Source organism: Ahaetulla prasina, chromosome 4 (genome assembly GCF_028640845.1).
Source record: "Ahaetulla prasina isolate Xishuangbanna chromosome 4, ASM2864084v1, whole genome shotgun sequence".
In the NCBI taxonomy this organism is placed as follows: Eukaryota; Metazoa; Chordata; class Lepidosauria; order Squamata; family Colubridae; genus Ahaetulla; species Ahaetulla prasina.
The window spans coordinates 101,479,651-101,500,267 of NC_080542.1; the positions used below are offsets into that span (position 1 = coordinate 101,479,651).

Below are 20,617 nucleotides of genomic sequence, written 5' to 3' on the forward strand. Positions count from 1 at the left end.
CTATCCTATTTAATCATCAAGCATTCATTTTTTCCTATTTTACTCAAAAAGCCTCAAACAATCTATTACTTCCCAGATATATTGGCAAAGAAGGAAGTAGATTTTTCCTTCTGAAATGATCATGTCCTGCTAAATTCCCAATTTCTGTTTTTTTCTTCCAGGCAACATCACTGTGGAAACAATGATTGACCTATTACGTAACAAGGCTGAGGGCATCTCTGTGGATTCAGACTCTTTTCTTACAACAGCAAGCATGGTGTCCATCTTACCTCAGAATCTGACTTCCCCATGCATTCATTTTTTCACTGGCACACCCGATCCATCCAAGTATGTTAGATGTACCAACATTCTTTTAATAGTCTCAAGAATTAATTACTAATTTGACATCTTGGATGGGTAAAATATACATTATTCTCTGAATAAGGTTATGTAAAGAAATGTCCTCAAAGTTTTATTTTGTTTTTTCAAATCTCTGGACTTATTTCTGCAGCTGCTAGTTGAGTAAAGGCAGCTTTGTAAGGGTGGAAAAAAAAAGTTAGATTAATTCAGTGTTGTTCAGTCCTGGCAACTTTAAGATGTGGGGACTTCAACTCCCAGAATTCTCCAGCCAGCATGCTACCTCGGGAATTCTGGGAGTTGAAGTTTACAGATCTTCAGTTTGCTAAGTTTGAGAAATACTGTGTTCGCTGATTTCATTTACCCTATTGTCAATTTAAACTGATAACTATTGTGTTAACTATTGTAGATTACCTGCAATGGATCCTGGGATATCAAGGCTCTTCATAATTTACTCTCATAATTTATATTGGGCTCATATATCTAAGATATATGCATATTAGTTAGTTATTTTTTTTTACCAGAGGTCTTTGTTCTGCACTACATTGGAACCTCATTTTTAAATTTTACTTTTCTAATAGTATGTGGTTCTTTTAGAAAACATACACAAATCCATTAAATTATGCTGTGCTTTTGTTCCAAAGCTTATAGATGCTTCAGAGCAGGGTGCTATCAGAGCCTCCTTAACTCTGGGATTCAGCAGCAACTGTGTTAAGCTGAAGAAAAGATCTCATTCTTTAAAAAGCTCTAAACCTTGATAGATGTAAAATAAATGGTGTAAATTGTTAGATTTGGGCAATAACGAGGCAGGAGACCAGGATAGTGACAACAGCTCTTTACTATATGGTGAACCCAGCAGCCAGTGCTGGGAAAAACCCCTCTTTATATACAGTTTAGCCGGAGGCTTCAACCAATCAGCAACGTGCTATTTTCCCGCCAAAACTTTTAAAGATACATTACACTCCTTCCCTCCCAGAAAACACTTTACCAATATTTACATGAAATTAACATCTTATTTGTCAACGTAATCACGCAAGTAGACTGGGCGTCTCCTGACTCTTTCGGACCTGCGCAATGCATTTTCTGGGAGTGAGTCGAGCTGACCGGAGGGACTGTTTGTTCCTCTCAGCTCCTCCTCTAGGCCATCCGGCCCTGGATTATTTGCAGAGTCGTCCCTGCTGTTTTCAGGAGGAACCGGTTGGCGTCGCTGGACCTCCTGGAACTCAGATATGTCCTGCGTTTGCCCCGGGTTTGAGTCAGCTGTGGATTTATGCATTGAATAGTCAGGGTCTGTTTCGTCTGATTCTGCTTTACCGGTTATGCGTTTCCTTATTTGATCTATGTGGCGTTTCCATACCCGGCCATCCTCTATCTCTATTAGATATGATTTTGGTCCTGTTATTTCTAGGATTTTTCCTGCTAACCAGGTCGGGCCCTCGCTGTAGTTGTGTGCCCACACTAGGTCGCCTACTGCCATTTCTCTTGTTTTACCGTGTGCCCCTTTGTAACCGTCTGGTATGTAGTTTGGGTTTAAATGGTCTAGTGGGCACCTAAGCTTCCGACCCATTAATAGCTCGGCCGGGCTGCGGCCAGTTGTTACACAGGGGGTTCTGTGTTGGACTGCTAAATATGTATCAATTTTTGTTTGCCAATCGCCTGGCCTGATTCTGGACAATGCTTCCTTTGCGCTCTGAATGAAACGTTCTGCAAGGCCGTTCGTCGCAGGGTGGAAAGGCGCCGAGAGGACATGTCGGATGCCCTCCTCTGCCAAGTACCCCTCAAACTGGGTTGCTGTGAATTGCGGGCCGTTATCGGAGACTAAAGTGTCGGGCAACCCGTGGGTTACAAATAGGTGCCATAGGACTGAAATCACGGCATCGGCTGTCATGGATCTCATGAGAATGATTTCCAGCCATTTGGAGTAGGCATCGACTACTACCAGAAAGGTTTGGCCGTGGAAGGGGCCGGCAAAATCGATATGGATCCTAGACCAGGGGCCCTGGGGTCTCTCCCATTCCCAAATCGGGGCCGTTGGGGTAGCGGTCTGGACTCCTGGCAGGCCTGGCATTTCCCTACCCTTTCAGCAATTTCCGAGTCCATTAGGGGCCACCACACATAGCTTCTCGCTAGACCCTTCATTCTCACAATCCCTGGGTGACCTTCGTGCAGGAGATCCAATACCTTTTCCCTCAATTTCTCCGGGATCACCACTCGATCCCCCCATAGCAGGCACCCCCCTTGAGCCGAGAGTTCCCCACGTTTTTTTACAAACTCTTTAAAACGCTCACCCGGCACAGCGGGCCAACCTCTTTGTACCCAACCAATTACAGTTCTTATTGTAATGTCCTTATACGAAGCCCGAGCCACCTCTTTGGATGTGACTGGGCCAGAGTCCAAAGAGTCAATTAGCAGAACTGGTATCCCCGGAGTGGGGTCTTCGATAGTCTCTGGTAACGGGCATCTGCTCAGGGCGTCTGCATGCCCTAATTCCTTTCCTGGCCGGTGTAGTAATTTGTAAGAATACGCTGCCAGGAAGATAGTCCATCGGGTCAGTCTTGGCGAAAGTGCCACGGGCGTTGGGCGGTCGCCTGCCAACAGACCTAGCAAAGGTCTATGGTCCGTGATGATTTCAAAATCACGACCAAATACATATTCATGGAATTTCTTTACTCCGGAGACTATAGCCAAGGCTTCCTTATCAAGCTGGCTATAATTCCTTTCAGTTGATGACATGGTTCGGGAGTAATATGCAATAGGGGCTTCTGTGCCATTTGGTAACCTGTGGCTGAGCACAGCCCCACCCCATAGGGAGATGCATCGCAGCTTAACACTAATGGCAGCGTGCCATTGTATTGGATAAGGAGGCTATCACTCGATAGGAGATTCTTTACCCTTGAATGCCCTAGCTTCCGCCTTTCCCCAAGACCATGCAGCCGTCTTTGCTAGTAATTTATGCAGCGGCTCGGCTACTGTTGCCTTATTCCTTAAGAATACCGCGTAGAAGTTGACCAGACCTAAGAATGCCTGTAACTCCGTTTTGTTCTTCGGAACCGGGGCCTTCCTGATGGCCCGTACCTTGCTCTCAGTGGGTGAATCCTTCCCTGTCTATCCGTAGCCCAGGAATTCCACAGACTCAACCCCGATCTGGCATTTGTTCAGTTTAACCGTGAGACCGCAGACCGGAAAATGCCCAAAACTTTTCGCAGCCTTACCCCTAATTCCTCTAGATTCTCAGCGGATACCAGTACATCGTCAAAGTATGGTACCACCCCTGGTAGGCCCTGCAATAGCCGCTCCATTAGGTTCTGAAATAACCCTGGGGCCACACTAACCCCAAACTGTAACCGGGTACACTTAAAAGCCCCTCTGTGAGTCACAATTGTCTGCGCTTCGGCTGTGCTGCTATCTACGGGCAGCTGTTGATAGGCTTGGGCCAAGTCTAGCTTGGCAAAACTTGCCCTTGCCCCATTGAGTGCAGTAAGTGCTGTACCACCGGACGGGTAAGCACTCTTTTGCAACGCTTTGTTAAGCGTTGCCTTGTAGTCAGCGCAAATCCGGACCGACCCGTCCGGTTTGACTGGGGTGACTATAGGGGTCTCCCACTTAGCATGGTCAACTGGCACTAGAATTCCCTGGTTTACTAGCTTGTCCAGTTCCCGGTCAATCCTGGGCTTTAGGGCGAACGGAACCCTCCTAGCCTTTAGACGGATAGGGGCAACTTGGGGGTCTAAGTTAAAAGAGATAGGAGTCCCCGTGTACTTGCCCAGGCAGTCTCTGAAAACGTCCCCAAATTCCTTCACGAGTGTGTCTTTGAGGTCGACTTCGTTTCTGAAGATTCCAGTCACTCCCATGCCCAATGCTCGGAACCAGTCCAGTCCCAACAAGCTTGGCAGGGTCCCATCGACGATGGTGATGGGCAGAGTTTTCTTGTACTGTCCATACTCGACGTGGACGGACGTTACCCCTCGAACAGGGATGCGATTCCCTTGGTAGTCTTGTACCCTTAATTTCTGTGGTTGCAGCTTGCGCTTTGCGATGGCGGGTAAGGCTCTCACGAGATTGTCCCAGGACATGATCGTGATCGATGAGCCGGTGTCCACCTCCAATCGGCACGGCACCCCCTCAATCTTTGCCTTTGTAAAGATTTTCTTCTCTAGGCGTGTTGATGCGTGACCCACTCTCACGACAGTCTGATTCAACTTCGCGCCTTTTTTGAATTGACCAATCACGGGCCGCTTCGCCGTTCCCGCGCTCTGGTTGGTCGGTTTGAATTTTTGGCGGGAAGGTTGGGGTGCTCGACAGACCTGTGCTAGGTGCCCCTTCCTTTCGCACCGCCGACACGTTGCATCCTTAAATCTGCATTGTTGTCGTTGATGTTGCCCTCCGCAACTCGCGCAGTCACCCCGGTCTTCTTTCTCCGGCCTCCCGGTGTGGAAGACTCCTTCCTCCTCCTCACCGTCCGATTCGGCCTGGACCTCTTCATTGTGGACCGGGGTTGATTTCGCACCAGCCGTTGGTGCGAGCGGCTTTTGTAGGGTTTCCGCCGCTTGGGTAGACATCTCGTGAGCCCTGGCTTCGTCCAAGGCGTTTGCCAGCGTTAGGTTGCTTTTAGACAGCAGCCGCCTCCGCAAACGGATGTCCCTGACCCCGCGGATGAGTTGCTCCAGCAATGCCTCATCCAAGTCTCGGTACTCGCAATGTTTTGAGGCTTTCCTCAGGGCGGCCATGTATGCGCTGATGGACTCGCCCTCTTGCTGTCTGCACTCCCCGAATTCGAACCGTTGCACATACTTGGACGGCGTTGGTGCATAATGGGCTTTCAATAAGGTCTGCAGAGTTTGCCACGGTACCGACTGTACCGGCGTTGGCTCCGCCAGGGATTCTGCGGTGTCGAAGACTTCTGGACCGCAGTGGCTCAGGAAATACGCTCGTTTCCTGTTGTCTGAAACTCCTTGAAGTTCGTTCGCCTCGAGGAAACACTCGAAACGAGCCATGTATGACCCCCATTTTTCCTTAGCTGGGTCGAATGGCGCTGGCGGTGTGTAGCCGGACATCGCTGCTTTCCGCCCCTTGTTTGCTGGGTTCGCGTCTTCCTGGTGAGTTCAGCTCTTTTCCTGGCGCTCTTAGCCTCGAGATCCCATCCTCGTCGCCAGTGTTAGATTCGGGCAATAACGAGGCAGGAGACCAGGATAGTGACAACAGCTCTTTACTATATGGTGAACCCAGCAGCCAGTGCTGGGAAAAACCTCTCTTTATATACAGTTTAGCCGGAGGCTTCAACCAATCAGCAACGTGCTATTTTCCCGCCAAAACTTTTAAAGATACATTACATAAATAGTTACACCTGTGCTTTGGATACACAATGCAAGATACTCTCATATTTATAAAGAAACATTTAAAGCCACTATTGTTTTATGAATGTATAAAACTAATGAAAGAGACTGGAAGGAATAAACTTATAATTTTTTCAGTATGTTAGTAAGTTTTCATTGGAACTGTATTAATATTGCTTTCTTTTTGTAATAACTCTTTTTTTAATGTATAATTTAGCCATGTCAGCACTTCCTGTATCTTTATCTTTTCTTTCTGTCAACCCTTATATAAAAGTATAATGCAACAGGGGTGGAGTGATGGCTCGGTGCTTTAAGACGCTGTGCTTGTCAGCCAAAAAGTCAACAGCCCCGGTTTGAGATCCAAGGACTGTGCTCCCGTTACTTGCCACAGCTCCTGCCCAGCTAGCAATCCGAAAGCAGGAAAACCCAAGTAGATAAATAGGCACAGCTTCAGTGGGAAGATTACTGCGTTTTGTACTTCATGCTGGCTACATGATAATGGAACCATTTCTCCAATAACACAGGTTCCTTTGGCCAAGAATCAGAGATGATCCCAACCCCTTGAATCAGTCATGACTGGACAGAGAAAACCTTTAACCTTTATAATAGGTTATAATTATATAATTATATAATTATATATTTATTATATATTTATGATTATATTATCAAGAAATATAATTGTGGCTCCAGAGTTGTAGTTTGTCCATTACTTGCAAGCTTTTTGTATTTAAGACATCAAAAATATTTTAATTGGAAATATTAAATTTATTTTTATAATGTAATAGAAATTTGAACAAAAAGTTTTGTGAATTCCAGATATTAGTTCTAATCACAGGATATTTCAAGGGAAGAAGGATTCAGAAGCAGGAAAAGGGCACAGCAGACAATTCCTAAAAGTAACATAGTGTCCATTCCAGTTGAACAACTCCATATAGAAAATTGCAATATTAAAAGCCTATATCCTTGAAGGGATATTTTATGTGACATAAAGTGGCTGTTAATTTGTGCAGAATGGTGTGACAAAACAGACCAATTAAAAGAGTGATAAGTGACAATAAAAATGTCCTAACATGATTATTTAAGTTTTAATATAATTATTAGCAAAAGTAAATACAGTTTGTCAAAAGCATTGCATATATTTAATCTATTCTTTAATGCAATTGGTATGCTCAGATTTATTTTGGGTAGGTTGTTTTTGTTTGTAGGAAAATAAACTGCTAGGTGACAATGCAATCTGTAACTATAATTACTTAGTTGGTCATTCATGTAACCTTTTTCAGGTCCATATTTAAACCTTTTATCTTTGTGGATGGTGTGAAAACAGTAACTAAAGTTCAATCACCCATTTTTGGTAGTGAAGATCCTGTGAAAAAAATTCCTCGGTTTCAGGAGAAACCTGATCGCAGACATGAACTGTACAAGGCGCAACAGCAAGCCCGATTAGTCTTAGACAGTGATGAGGTAAGGCTTCCAATTCGATTTTAGAATATTAATTGTTATTAAACCGATTAATTGAAGTGTTCAATATTCCATGTTTGCATTTTAAAAGCAGTTCTCTTATACTTGTATAAAATATATTAAGGTTGTGCTCCCTTTATTTCTGATTGCTTCTTTGCAAAATTAAAGGATAGCTTAATTCTATATTATACATGTTGATGTTTTTGTAATCAGAAAGAGGCATACATTGTAATGGGAGAAAAGTAAGTTTCCACATATAGTTAAAAACTAAATGTTATCTTCTATAATTACTGTATCTTTATACTGATAGGTGAAATACTTAACAATATTATCTTCAACTGCTTTTTTCCAGCATACCTGTCAGGGGTGGGTTCTACTTAGCTTTACCACCGGTTTGCAATGGGAGCCTGCGCACACTTCTGTGCATGCGCAGAAACCCCTTGATGACATTGAGGTGGGTGGGCAGAGCCTCCCGCTGGTTTTAGTTTCGGTTTTATAGAACCAGACAGAACCGGGAGCAATTCACCACTGATGCATGTCCAATATACCACTGCAAGTAGTCCTCACTTAATGTCTGCTTGTTTAGTTATAGTACAGTAGTGCTGAACAAGAATACTTACAATAGGCCTTCATAGTTGTGGCTGTTGCAGTATCCCCATAGTCACATGATCACAATTTGAATGTTCAGCAACTGGCTCACTATTACAATGTTGCAGCGACCTGCAATCATGTGAACAATATTTGCAACTGACAACATCTGAGATGCAAAGCCAATGAGGAAGTGGGCAGGCGGTCACGAATGGCATTCCTGTGATCATGGGATGCTGATATTACATGTTACTCACTTAATGATGGCAACTGAGGCTGCTGAAACTGCTGTTGCAAGTTGGCATGGTGATGTGGCATTATGTCTTATAGATATCCCAGTCCCAGTGACCATCACTAAGCAAATATTTATTTATATCTGTATTTATATATGAAATACTTACAATAGTATCTTCAACTACTTTTTTTCAAGTGAACATGTCCACTATAGGACATGGGCAGCCATAGAAACTGAATGAATGAATAAATGAATGCATATCCCAAAGGTGCTTTTTTCAAGAGGCAACTGGACTTTCTGGATTCCTTTCAACAGTTCCAAGAAGGCTCCACACCAATTTGCACCACTCAGATGACCTGATGACACAGATAAATCTTCAGATAAATGACCTGTTTGCAAGGAGTATATAGCCTTCCATTCCCCACCATCCAATCAGAGCTGAAGAAGCTTCCTGGAGGAGAAGTGAAACATCTTCAAAGAAAAACTAGAAAGTTGCCTCTTGGAAAAGCACCTTTGGAACAACCATGATCTGGATAACCAAGAATCTCCATAGATGAATGAATAGTAATATTGTCAAAAAATTTATACTACAATTATTCTTCCTAAGATGCCACCATATTTTTCTTTTTATAATTTTAAGTATTGTCAATTAAAGGACAATGCATCCCAATGGCAACAGGAATTTGGAAGTTTTTCAAAGCAAAATGCTTGTTTCCCCCAACCCCCCATTGTAGCTGAAAAAAATTAGAGAAATAACTGGGGGGGGGGAGAGTTTTTCTAGGGGAATTCCCATTTGTCCTAATCTCTTTCATGGGAAAATGTTTTTGTAATCATTTAAATATAAGCCATCAGTGTGCAGCAGCAACCAAAAAAGCTAATAGAGTTCTTGGTTGTATAAGCAGAGGCATAGCATCGAAATCATGTTATGTATTTAGTGACAATACCGGTGTCATGGTCAGATCATTTTCTCCTCCGCCTAGACTTTCAGACCGCTACTCACCACTGCAGGGAGACGGAACCAATGCGTTGGTTCCGTCCCAGGCGCCTGATGGACCCTGAGAGGTTCCAGACGGAGCTTGGGCCGTTCCCTGAGGATCTTACCCACGGCACGACCGAAGAACTGGGAACAGGCCGTGGCTGGGGCTTTGGACCGTGTCGTGCCTTTGCGGCCTCTGACCCGGCGCAGATCTCGATTAGCTCCTTGGTTCTCTGAGGAGCTGAGAGAGATGAAATGCTGGAGAAGACGCCTAGAGAGTGCCTGGAGGTCCAGCCGCTCCGAAGCTGATCGGACACTAGTTAGGTCTTTTTCAAAGACCTACCTAGTGGCACTGAGGGTGGCGAGGCGTTCTTACGCCTCTTCCCTCATTGCGTCGGCAGATAACCGCCTGGCCGCCCTGTTTCGTGTGACCCGTTCCCTTCTTCATCAGGGGGGACGGGATGACCCCTTACAGGGACGTGCCGAGGAGTTTAGCGGTTATCTATACGATAAAATCGCTCAGCTTCGGGATAGCTTGGACCAAGATTGCGATGATCCAGATGAGATGACTGAGGCTCGTCTTGTTGATGTGGTTTGGGATGAGTTTGATTCTGTAGCTCCCGAGGACATGGACAGGTTGCTGGGGAGGCTGCATGCCACTACATGTTTACTGGACCCGTGCCCCTCCTGGCTGGTGCTGGCCACTCAGGATGTGACACGAGGCTGGCTCCGGGGTATTATAAATGCTTCTTTGATGGAGGGGGTCTTTCCCGCCGCCTTGAAAGAGGCAGTGGTGAGACCCCTCCTCAAGAAGCCTTCCCTGGGCCCAGTTATTTTGGGTAATTATCGTCCAGTCTCCAACCTTCGCTTTGTGGCGAAGGTTGTAGAGAGTGTGGTGGCACGGCAGTTCCCTCAGTACCTGGAGGAAGCTGTCTATCTAGACCCGTTCCAGTCAGGCTTCCGGCCCGGGTATAGCACGGAGACAGCTTTGGTCGCGTTGGTAGATGACCTCTGGAGGGCCAGGGATAGGGGTTGTTCCTCTGCCCTGGTCCTGTTGGATCTCTCATCGGCTTTTGATACCATCGACCATGGTATCCTGCTGCGCCGGTTGGAGGGGTTGGGAGTGGGAGGCACCGTTTATCGATGGTTCTCCTCCTACCTCTCCGACCGGTCGCAGACGGTGTTGACAGGGGGGCAGAGATCGGCCGCAAGGCGCCTCACTTGTGGGGTGCGCAGGGGTCGATTCTCTCGCCTCTCCTGTTCAACATCTACATGAAGCCGTTGGGCGAGGTCATCAGTGGCTTTGGGGTGAGTTATCATCTGTACGCTGATGATACCCAGCTGTACTTTTCCACCCCAGGCCACCCCAGCGAAGCTGTCGAAGTGCTGTCCCATTGTTTGGAGGCCGTACGGGTCTGGATGGGGAGAAACAGACTCAGACTCAATCCATCCAAGATGGAGTGGCTGTGGATGCCGGCATCCCGGTACAGTCAGCTGCAACCGCGGCTGACTGTTGGGGGCGAGTCACTGGCCCCAACGGAAAGGGTGCACAACTTGGGCGTTCTCCTGGATGAACGGCTGTCGTTTGAAGATCACTTGACGGCCGTCTCCAGGAGAGCTTTTTACCAGGTCCGCCTGGTCCGCCAGTTGCGCCCCTTTCTTGACCGGGATGCCTTATGCACGGTCACTCACGCTCTCGTCACTTCTCGACTGGATTATTGCAATGCTCTCTACATGGGGCTACCCCTGAAGTGTACCCGGAGACTGCAGTTAGTCCAGAATGCAGCTGCGCGGGTGATTGAGGGAGCACCGCGTTGCTCCCGGGTAACACCACTCCTGCGCAGTCTGCACTGGCTACCTGTGGTCTTCCGGGTGCGCTTCAAGGTTTTGGTTACCACCTTCAAAGCGCTCCATGGCTTAGGGCCCGGGTACTTACGGGACCGCCTGCTGTTTCCACATGCCTCCCACCGACCCGTACGCTCTCACAGAGAGGGTCTTCTCAGGGTGCCGTCCGCCAAGCAGTGTCGGCTGGCGGCCCCAGGAAGGTCCTTCTCTGTGGGAGCACCTACTCTCTGGAGCGAACTTCCCCGGTTTCGCCAATTGCCTGACCTTCGGACCTTCCGCCGGGAACTGAAAACTTATTTATTTATACAAGCAGGACTGGCCTGATTTTTAAATTTTAAATTTAAATTTTAAACTTTTAATGGTAATTTTATTGGGTATTTTTATGGTCAATCGACGGTTTTAATTTGGCCTTTTATTGAATAAGTTTTTTAATTGTTATTTTAATATGTATATTAATTGTTTTAAATGAAGGCTGTACACCGCCCTGAGTCCTTCGGGAGAAGGGCGGTATAGAAGTTTGATAAATAAATAAATATAAATAAATAAAAAATTAGTACTGCTTTATAAAGTCTTAGTAAGACCACATCTGGAATACTGCATCCAGTTTTGGTTACCATATTACAAAAAAGATGTTAAGACTTTGGAAAAAGTGCAAAAAAGAGCAACTAAGATGATTTTAAAGGCCTGGACACTAAAACATATGAAGAACAGTTGCAGGAATTGTGTATGGATAGTCTAGAGAAAAGAACAACTATAGTGATATCATAGCAGTTTTCCAATATTTGAAGGGCTGCCACAAAGATGAGGAGGTCAACTTATTTTCCAAAGCACCAGAAGGCAAGGCAAGAAACAATGGATGGAAACTAATCAAGGAGAGAAGCAACCTAAAATTAAGGAGAAGCTTCCTAACAGTGAGAACAATTAACCAGTAAAACAGCTTGTCTTCAGACGTTGTGGGTGCTTCATCACTGGAGGTTTTTAAGAAGCGACTGGACAGCCACTTGTCTGAAATGGTGTCTGCTTGAATAGGGGGTTGGACTAAAAGACCTCCAAGATCCCTCCCCACTCTATTCTGATTGAAGTATATTTCAACCTGTCATCTTCCACATGTGTTTAGTCAGCAACTTTCAGAATTTTGACATGGAATTCTAGAAATTGCAGTTCTTACACACTTTTCAGTAATTCTGAATGTTGCAAAATCTGGAAGTAACCAAGTTAGGAAAGTCTGGATTATAACTTGTTAAGTTTTATTATATGTATGGTTAATGCACAAGCAGTTCAGTCCTTTTTAGTTTCCTGAGAATTTTTATATGGATGCATTTGTACAAGATTACAGCTTAAATCCTTTTAATCAGTATTTCCTATTGGCCTTTGCATTCCTTAGGAAAAAGGTCAGACATTAAGAAGAATAATGTTAAACCTCGAAAAACAGGGTTTGGAAGCAATGGAAGGCATACTCTCTAGCTCTGAGATTCTTGATTCTTCAGAAATAGAAGACCTATTTTATGACTGTGTAGATACAGAACATAAATTCTTCAAATGAAGTGAGTCTTCTTTATGTTTTTTCCCCACATTGATATTCCTATTTCAGCAAATGTTCTTCTAAAAGTAAAAAAAAAAAGTCAGCTTAGATGATCATATTCTTCTCTATCTCCTGAATCTGAATTACTTCAAAGCAATTTTTGGCACATATAAGAAGCAACCTTCAGTATATTGTGATTATTTTGCTATATGTATGTATTTCTCCTGCATTTTAGATTGGCATTTGTAATTAAAAACTAAGGTTTTATTTTTTTTTTCATTTCAGTGCCCAGAGACACTGTTAGCCTTTGCACAAGAACATAGAACTCTTCAAGCCTTGAAAGATAATCTCACCATATTGCCGAATTTGGGAGGAAGTATTCGTCTTTCTAGAGAAACTTTCCTCAGTAGCTGTATCCAGTTAACATCATTTTTCATTATGTGTTGTCCTGTGTATATTGCTAAAAGAGAAGATTCACTGATTGGTTCAGTTAGTAGATGCATGCTGGCCAGCCTAATGCTGGAATTTCTATTTTATTTAGCTGACAAAACTTTAGAAATGAATAATTTTAGAAAAGACTATAGAAGTCTCAATGATGTTTTCAAATTAAGCAGGATCTTTTGAGAACTTCCCTTCAAAATATTGATTCACTTTCAAAGGAAAGATGGTCCACTTTATAACTTCTGAATGGTATTTTTGAATAGAAAATGTGGAAATGTTAAAAAAAAAAAGGAAATTCCATTACAAAGGATATAACTTTTAGCAATGGAATGCCTTTTCACTAATGCTAGTTTGAATAAGAATGAAATCAATTTACATAAACCTTAGAAACATTTTTCAAAAAGTTTGGTTTATAATGTTCCCAATATTATTGAAAATTTGTTGGATAGGTTTTAAGTAAGATAGAATGTGAGGATATCTTTTATCACCTTTGCTTTAGGGCGGCTAATAAGTCTGTTACTACTTTGCCAAATAGCAGCAGTCATTTATAGCTATTTAAATAGTAGAAAAGGATCTAATCCAGTAATCAATAATTTCCATTGTTATATAATTATGAATACTAAGATAGCCTCAGATGAGCAAGGTTAAATTTGCACATTTCGATTGACAGTTAATGAGTCAGCATATTTGCATTTGTAGCAAACCAAGATTGAGTTAAAATGGCATGTGCGGTAATGACATAACAAACTCCACATTCGTGTGCTTGCATCTCATTGTCTGACACATTGTCTGACACAAATATGTAACACGGGTTTTGTGTTATGATGCATAGTTCTCCACGTTCATCATGTTCACTGATAATATAAAATTATATTTACTTTCTTAAAGCAATTGACAGTGAAAGTGTTCTTTACCTCCAGGTTTTTGAATCTTGAATCCATTCTCTAACGTAAGTTGCTTATTGTCCGTGCATCCAGATAACATTGGACATTACCAAGTTCATCTTGGCTATCAGCAAGTCATTCCTCCTACTGTTGACTTCTTAATGAAAAGATGGATGTATGGAAGAAAATGATTGTGCAGGTGAAGCCATCAGGCAGTGACAGGCGATCAGATTCTGATTTCAAAACTATGGTGCTAATCCTATAATTCAAAACCTCAGGATTCTGATGTTATAAAATTTCCAACTATCAGCTCCCAACTAAATTATTGTGATCAGGTCACAAATGCTGTTTATAGTGTTCTTAACTAGGGACACTTATAAAACAGATGTCAAGAATGACACACAATTCATGAGGCAAATAATAGTTTTAAAAATTATGCAGGAACTAAGGAAAGTATTTTTCCACTGTACAAGGAACAGTGTAATTTTCAAGGGCCAGACTTTTTTCTAGTTCTTCCAATATATCTTGTCACTATAGAGATCTACAGACTTTCCTTAGTCAAGCAATTTATCTTATATGGACAGTTTGTACAGCAAACAGCTATTATTTTACGATTTTAAATTTTAAAGAATAATGGCATCAAAAGATGGCTGAAAAAGGGGAAAATGTATATTGTAAATGCATTGATTTGAGGACATTTTCTGCAAAACACCAAATGTTCCAGCTGTGCTACAATATTTGATCATGTTCTCTCCCTGAGGATGTGTTAGAATGTTTAATACCTGATTGAAGCAGAATTAGTACATTTTTAGGTATTTCTTGTAGGAAGTTGCTATCAGGAGTTTGACATTATTGGGGATATATGTATTAGACATTTATGATTGACCAAATTAATAAATTAATTCTGCACAGAAAAAATGTCTGGGTATTAAGTACTTTAATATTATTTCCTGAAATGCATTAGAGATGTTTTTTTTTTCTTTTTCTAGTAAGAAATAAAATTGTGAAAACAAATAATGTAAAATAGTTATTTTCTGGAAGTTACTAAATCACATTATATTATGCCATAATATATAAGTTATGAGCTTATTTAATGGGAGATTGTTCCCTTTTTTCCTCTCTCTTCTCCACACATTTTAAAATTAATTTAGGATACAATCTGAAATTTTTAAAATGTTTCAATAATTTTCATACTTTAAGGTCTTGGTGCAGATAAAGATGGTTGCTATACTCTATATGTCATTTCTAATTGAGCCATCATTGACTAGACATCACTGCTCTGTATCTTGTTTTTAAATATAAGGTCTGACTGAGTAAATAATGTCTTTTCATTTTCCTTGGTGCAGAAAAGCCTCATTTCTTCCCCTTCTTTATTCCGGAAATAAATTCTAGAATTCAAGAATATTGCAGTTTATTGCAAAAGCAAAAGCAACAGCTTTCATCCAAGGGGGAGTTGATTAGCTCGAACACTTTGTGCAGATAGTTTCTAGTTGCTTTCACATTAAGCAGCCAAAAGAGCCACTGAAAATAGACATACAAAACTAGCTGAAACAGCTACTCTAGTCCTATGGTCCCACCTGTAAGAGTAAGGTAGAAATGCAAATATAGCCTGAGTTTCCATTTCCTCCTTGAACAAGGCAACTTCTCTGAGCAACAGTTTACCCTCAAATAGATCTGTACACTGTATTACACTGCAACATATACATGGCCAAAGGCTGCCTACTGCAGTTTATCTGAATGAAAAGCAGCCCGAAAATACTGCAAGAATGAAAACAGTCTATGATGGCTAGGTTTGCAAGCATGTTGAACCATAATTCAGTAAAAAAAACCACCATCTCTTCTGTTCAAAAATGCCTCCCTATCTCCATTGCTGTCCTTCCTTTGTTGCTCTTTGTGGAAAGCAAAATTGTATGAGACAGGATGTATGTTTTGCCATAGCCTCATTAGTTGGTTCTTAAATTTTCCTTCTCATTCCTTTTTCAGTTGTATGTACATCATATTATTTAGGGCCCAAATGTATAGCAGCTAGTTTAAGACTTCAGATGCTTCCTAAACAAGATATATTCCTTTACTCCATGCTCCAGTATTCTTTCTACTGGTAGGCTATATTGACACCTAATTCTGTTACTGAATCCACTTATTGGAGACAGCAAGGGGGGAAATTATCTTCCCACTCTACTCTGTGGGAGAAAATGGTGTGCAGGCATGTTTCGGCCTTGTACTCAAAAACAAGACAGCCTGAGATATAGGAACTTGCTTTTTATATTTAAAATATTCAAAGTAGATCTTGTATTCAATTTCATTTTTAATGCTTCTGATGGGTAGAGACATCAAATGGGCCAGCCTTCACAAAATCACACAGAGAGCTTGCTAATACGTAGTCCTCATTTAACATTTAGCGGCCTTTGAATGTTAGGATGGCACTGGGAAAAACAATCCTTGCACTTATGATAACTGATTATGGGCATGTGATTGTGATTCGGGCAGTTGGCTATAGTGTCACCTTTACAACTGTTGCAATAACTTGTAGTCATGTCATGGTCATTTGCTACAATCCCAAGTCATAGGGAGGTTGCATAGACACATGATATCTTGCTTAAGGATTGCAAATTATTTGCTTAATGACGTGGCAAAAAAGGTTCAGTCGTGTGATACCTCACTTAACAACACACTGCTAAATGGCACATTTTCCAATACCTATTACGCCTGCAAGTTGAGGACTACAAGTAACAATATTTTATATTCTTAGGCTGACGGGCTTTAGAAGAAGCTAATGGAAAGTGTTTTGTTTCCATTCTTCATGCTCCGAGTATATTTGTGTCTATATGTGACATTCTTTTGGAAATCTATACATCTGCATCACTGAAAAGCTATATCCAAGAAAACAAAAAACAAGACTTGCCAGGAATTTATATATTATATAATGTAAATCAGTAAATCAAATTTGGAAATCATGAATTAATTACAACAGAAACTCCATGGGAAACTGAACTGCATACAGTACAGGCAATCAATTTTACTTTACCAAAATATACCATATAAGAATGAACAGCTATGTAAATTACAATACACCACAACATTTAAAAATAAAATTCAGGCCAGTTTTAAAGCAATTTAAATCAAAATACATTATGTTGTAACTTTTTTATAACTGAACATGCACTCTCATTCTGGCCCATCTGCATCCAGCAGTCTTTTAAGTGCCATATTTGCCTGTACCTATCACATGACTAACAGAAATATGCCCTACATTTTATACTGCAATCGGTGAACTCTTGATTTTTTTTTTTGGAATATTCTTGAATTGTTGATCTCATCTCGCCTGCGGTCGTAAAGGGGGGTTGTTTGCTTTATCTGTCAAAATAAAATGGTATTTTCCATGACACTACCCATGACATTTATCAATTTATTTCTCCAATAATTAAGAAGTTTGAGCCATAAATCTGAGAGAACCATCAAGGCAAATTTATAGACCACTTATGTCAATTGAAAACCTTCATAATACCTCTGAATTCAACTAAGATACACATATATGTATAATTTGCACACATGACTCTTAAATCACAGCAATTTAATATATTTAGAGGATTAAGAAATACCTATTTGACATAGGATTTAAGATAGCAGTTTCCCATTATGTATTGGTAGTCCTTGACCTACAAACACAACTAAGCCCAAAATTTCCACTGCTAAGCAAGGCAGTTAAGTGAGTTTTGCCCCATTTTGCAACTGTTTTTGCCTTACTTATTAAGCGAATCACCCCAATTATTAAATGAATGAGATTTTTAAGTAAATCCAGTTTCCCCCAATGACTTTGCTTGTTGGAAGAGGGCTGGGAAGTTGCAAATAGTGATCACATGACCCTGGGGCAGTGTAACTGTCATAAATATGTGCCAGTTGCTAAGAGCCTGAATTTTGATCAAGTGATGATGTGGATGCTGCAATGGTCATGTGAGAAACAGTCATAAATCATGTTTTTCAGTGCCGTTGCAACTTCTAAACAAAGTTACTAAATTAATGATTGCATGTCAAGGATCACCTGTACTATGTTTCTTATCCAACCAAAATTAGCAATCTGCATAAAGGACATGGTTTACTCAGAACATCTAATCTAGTAGTTGGTAGACAACAGTGTGACATGGACTCTACACTGATGATTCCCTCAAATTTTTTTACCTCCTCTGTCATTTCTTAAAAGATTTATTTTTTTAAAAACTATTTAATTTTTTTTATACCTGTTTTTAAGAAGTGAAAAAAAAAATCAAAATCCAGCTTCAAAAACTACCTGCTTCTAGCACCATATTTACTTGCAATAATGCCTTTGGACCATGGCAGAGTCCTACTGAGATTAGTTGAGTACACAAAGGGTTCATTTACATTGTTTAACATTTTTACCTTTTAAATATGAATATGTTAGTAAAACAATTATAGTTTTAATTAGAACAATTACATATATATATGCATGTTTCTTTCTCAGTCAGGTTGACTGCTAGTGATTGCTTGGATAATCCCAAGTCTTTTTGGCAAAGTTTTTCCGAAATAGTTTGTTATTGCTTTATTCCTAGAGTTGAGAGAAAATGACTGGCCCAAGGTCACCCAGCTAGCTTTTACTTAGACTTAACCATTACATGAAACTGGCTGAGTAATTATGTAGAAACACACATGTAAAATATAATAAAATGACATGTATGTATTATATGTATAATTGTTCTAATAATAATTCACCTTCTGGTAAATGATTATTTGTGACTGCTATGAAAGTCATAATCTGAGTGCATCTATCACATGTCCTCAAATTTCTATCTCTTGGTTACTCCATGGCATATACTGAAACCAGTTTTGAATCCATGGTAAACAAATCACTCTAGGATAATGTTTCTCAGCCTGAGCAACTTTTAAGATATATGGACTTCAACCAGAGGTGAAATCCAGCAGGTTCTGACAGGTTCTGGAGAACCGGTAGAGGAAATTTTGAGTAGTTTGGAGAACCGGCAAATACCACCTCTGGCTGGCCCCAGAGTGGGATGGAAATAGAGATTTTGCAATATCCTTCCCCCAGGAGTGGGGTGGGAATGGAGATTTTGCAGTATCCTTCCCTTACCATGCCCACCAAGCTACACCACGCCTACCAAGCCACGCCCACAGAACCGGTAGTAAAAAAAATTGGATTTCACCACTAACTTCAACTCCCAGAATTCCCCAGTCAACTGATGTCTCATGTGGATGAGACAATGAAGCATAAATAGCACAGGAGAAGGCTTATAGATAATAGACATGGAGACTATCACTCTTCTTGGAGATGTGCTACATTCAAAGGCAATTAAATTGTCAAAAACAACAAAACTTTCAGTAGCTTTGACATTGTTCTCAAGTTGGGAGAAAGGGCTCCATGGTATAATCTTAATTATTTAGATCTGACATACAAAAGTCATACCACAGGGATACATGGGCACTATATATAAAACACAAATTGTGGGTACCAATTGAGGCTCCTGAGATGTTTTTGAAAATTGGGCTACTTAATCAGCAGACATTTCCTGGACATTTCTCTACAGTAAGAATGCTTTCTCAGCATTACACTGAGAAAGCCTAGAACTCTCTCATAACTAGAGGGCCAAGATGAATAATAGCCCCTATTTGGGAAGCATTTAATATCATATTGAGGTAGAAATGCTGACTTACTTCTCGCTTCTTGACTAGGATAAACTTTCTTAAAAGGCTTGAACTCTTCTGGCGGAGGAAAGTCTTCCACGGGATGGAAAGTGAATTTCGATTCAAAATCATCTGGAAAGAGTTTAATTTTACAAAAATTCATATTGAATTACAATAAGCAAAGTAACAAGTATGTACTACATATAGACCCATCATAGAACATTATAAAAAAGCACAATAAAATAATCCATCCAGCATATTCTCAATTCAATTACATCATTTAATCATATTTTTAAAATTCCATACGTTTTGCTTAAAGCTTGTTCAGCCCCATCCAGTTCCACCAATTCTGAAGATATTAGAATTGCAGTAGTCTCTCACAATCCCTTTTTTGTATCTTACTGTTTCACTTAAAAAGTTTAAATTCTATGATAGAAAATTTAGTAAATAGTCTAGTAAAATATTCAAGTAGTTTTTTTAGTAAAAATACTAAAATGATTTGCCAGTGTTTTCTCATAAATAATAATAATTGATAATAGTTGCTCTTAGGTATGTTGCTAACTATTAACGTATCTGCCTTTAAAATTCCTGTATAAATGTTTCCAAAAAAGTTCAGATACTTAAATGCACCTGTTCCTCAGTTAGCAGCTTGTGACCATTCACAGATATGGTGGTAATTAAAAATGTCATTTTCTGACCATTTGCATTATAACTAAAGGCTGTGTGCCTGAGAATGCATGTCAGAATAAAAGTAATGCTGGTGTAGCTGTACGGAAGAACCTTGGCTGAATCAGACAGTAGCAACCAATGATCTTTGTAGCATCTCTCTCTCTCTCTCTCTCTCTCTCTCTCTCTCTCTCTCTCTCTCTCTCTCTCACTATGTGTTCACTTAGTGACCAGTTTGCTTAACATCTCGGTAGTTGGAACAGAATTTAGTCACTAAACAATTGATGAGCACATACTGACTTTGAGGAGTTTGCGTTGCCATTCTTAAGAAGACACTAGTTTTACAAAGATTGATAGATTATTAAGTCTGTAACCTTTTGATAAAAACAATTCTCTGTTTTTGTATATACAATACTTGTCAACAATAAATGACACAGTATTACTCATAATACCTGGGTCCTGAGTAGCTGGTGGCCACAGAGATACTTGTGTGAGTTGGCATTTGCTTGTGAGCTCAGTTGTGGGTGACCTTGCAGGTGGAACAGGTGGTGGCATCAATTTTGCTAAGAAGAATAAACATGCAAAAACGAAAACAGTGAATCAAATATTCATTTGCATTCTTACCACTCATTTTTTCCAAAAAGTTCAAGCAAAACATACATACACATAATCTATTTGTCC

At 41.0% G+C, this 20,617-nt stretch overlaps 1 protein-coding gene and 1 long non-coding RNA gene across 6 annotated transcripts in view; one reads left to right on the forward strand and one right to left on the reverse strand.

Annotated features, from left to right (window-relative positions):
• SCRN1 (secernin 1) overlaps positions 1–14,313 on the forward strand; it is a 29,866-nt gene extending 15,553 nt beyond the window's left edge. For 3 of the 5 annotated variants that reach the window (XM_058184115.1, XM_058184118.1, XM_058184116.1), the window contains 3 exons: positions 162–327; positions 6,950–7,130; positions 12,579–14,313. In XM_058184115.1, coding sequence (XP_058040098.1) covers positions 162–327; positions 6,950–7,130; positions 12,579–12,917 — 686 coding nt within the window. In that variant the 3' untranslated portion in view covers positions 12,918–14,313. Of the gene's footprint in view, positions 1–161; positions 328–6,949; positions 7,131–12,155; positions 12,316–12,578 lie in introns of all 5 variants that reach the window. The other 2 variants (XM_058184117.1, XM_058184119.1) reach the window with 1 other exon arrangement.
• Positions 14,314–16,219: 1,906 nt separating this feature from the next.
• Positions 16,220–20,593, reverse strand: LOC131198895 (uncharacterized). The gene is made up of 3 exons (XR_009155185.1): positions 20,389–20,593; positions 19,301–19,402; positions 16,220–16,972 (listed from the first exon to the last, which is right to left on the reverse strand). It is a non-coding gene; the product is annotated as an uncharacterized LOC131198895 (long non-coding RNA).
• Positions 20,594–20,617: the final 24 nt, after the last annotated feature.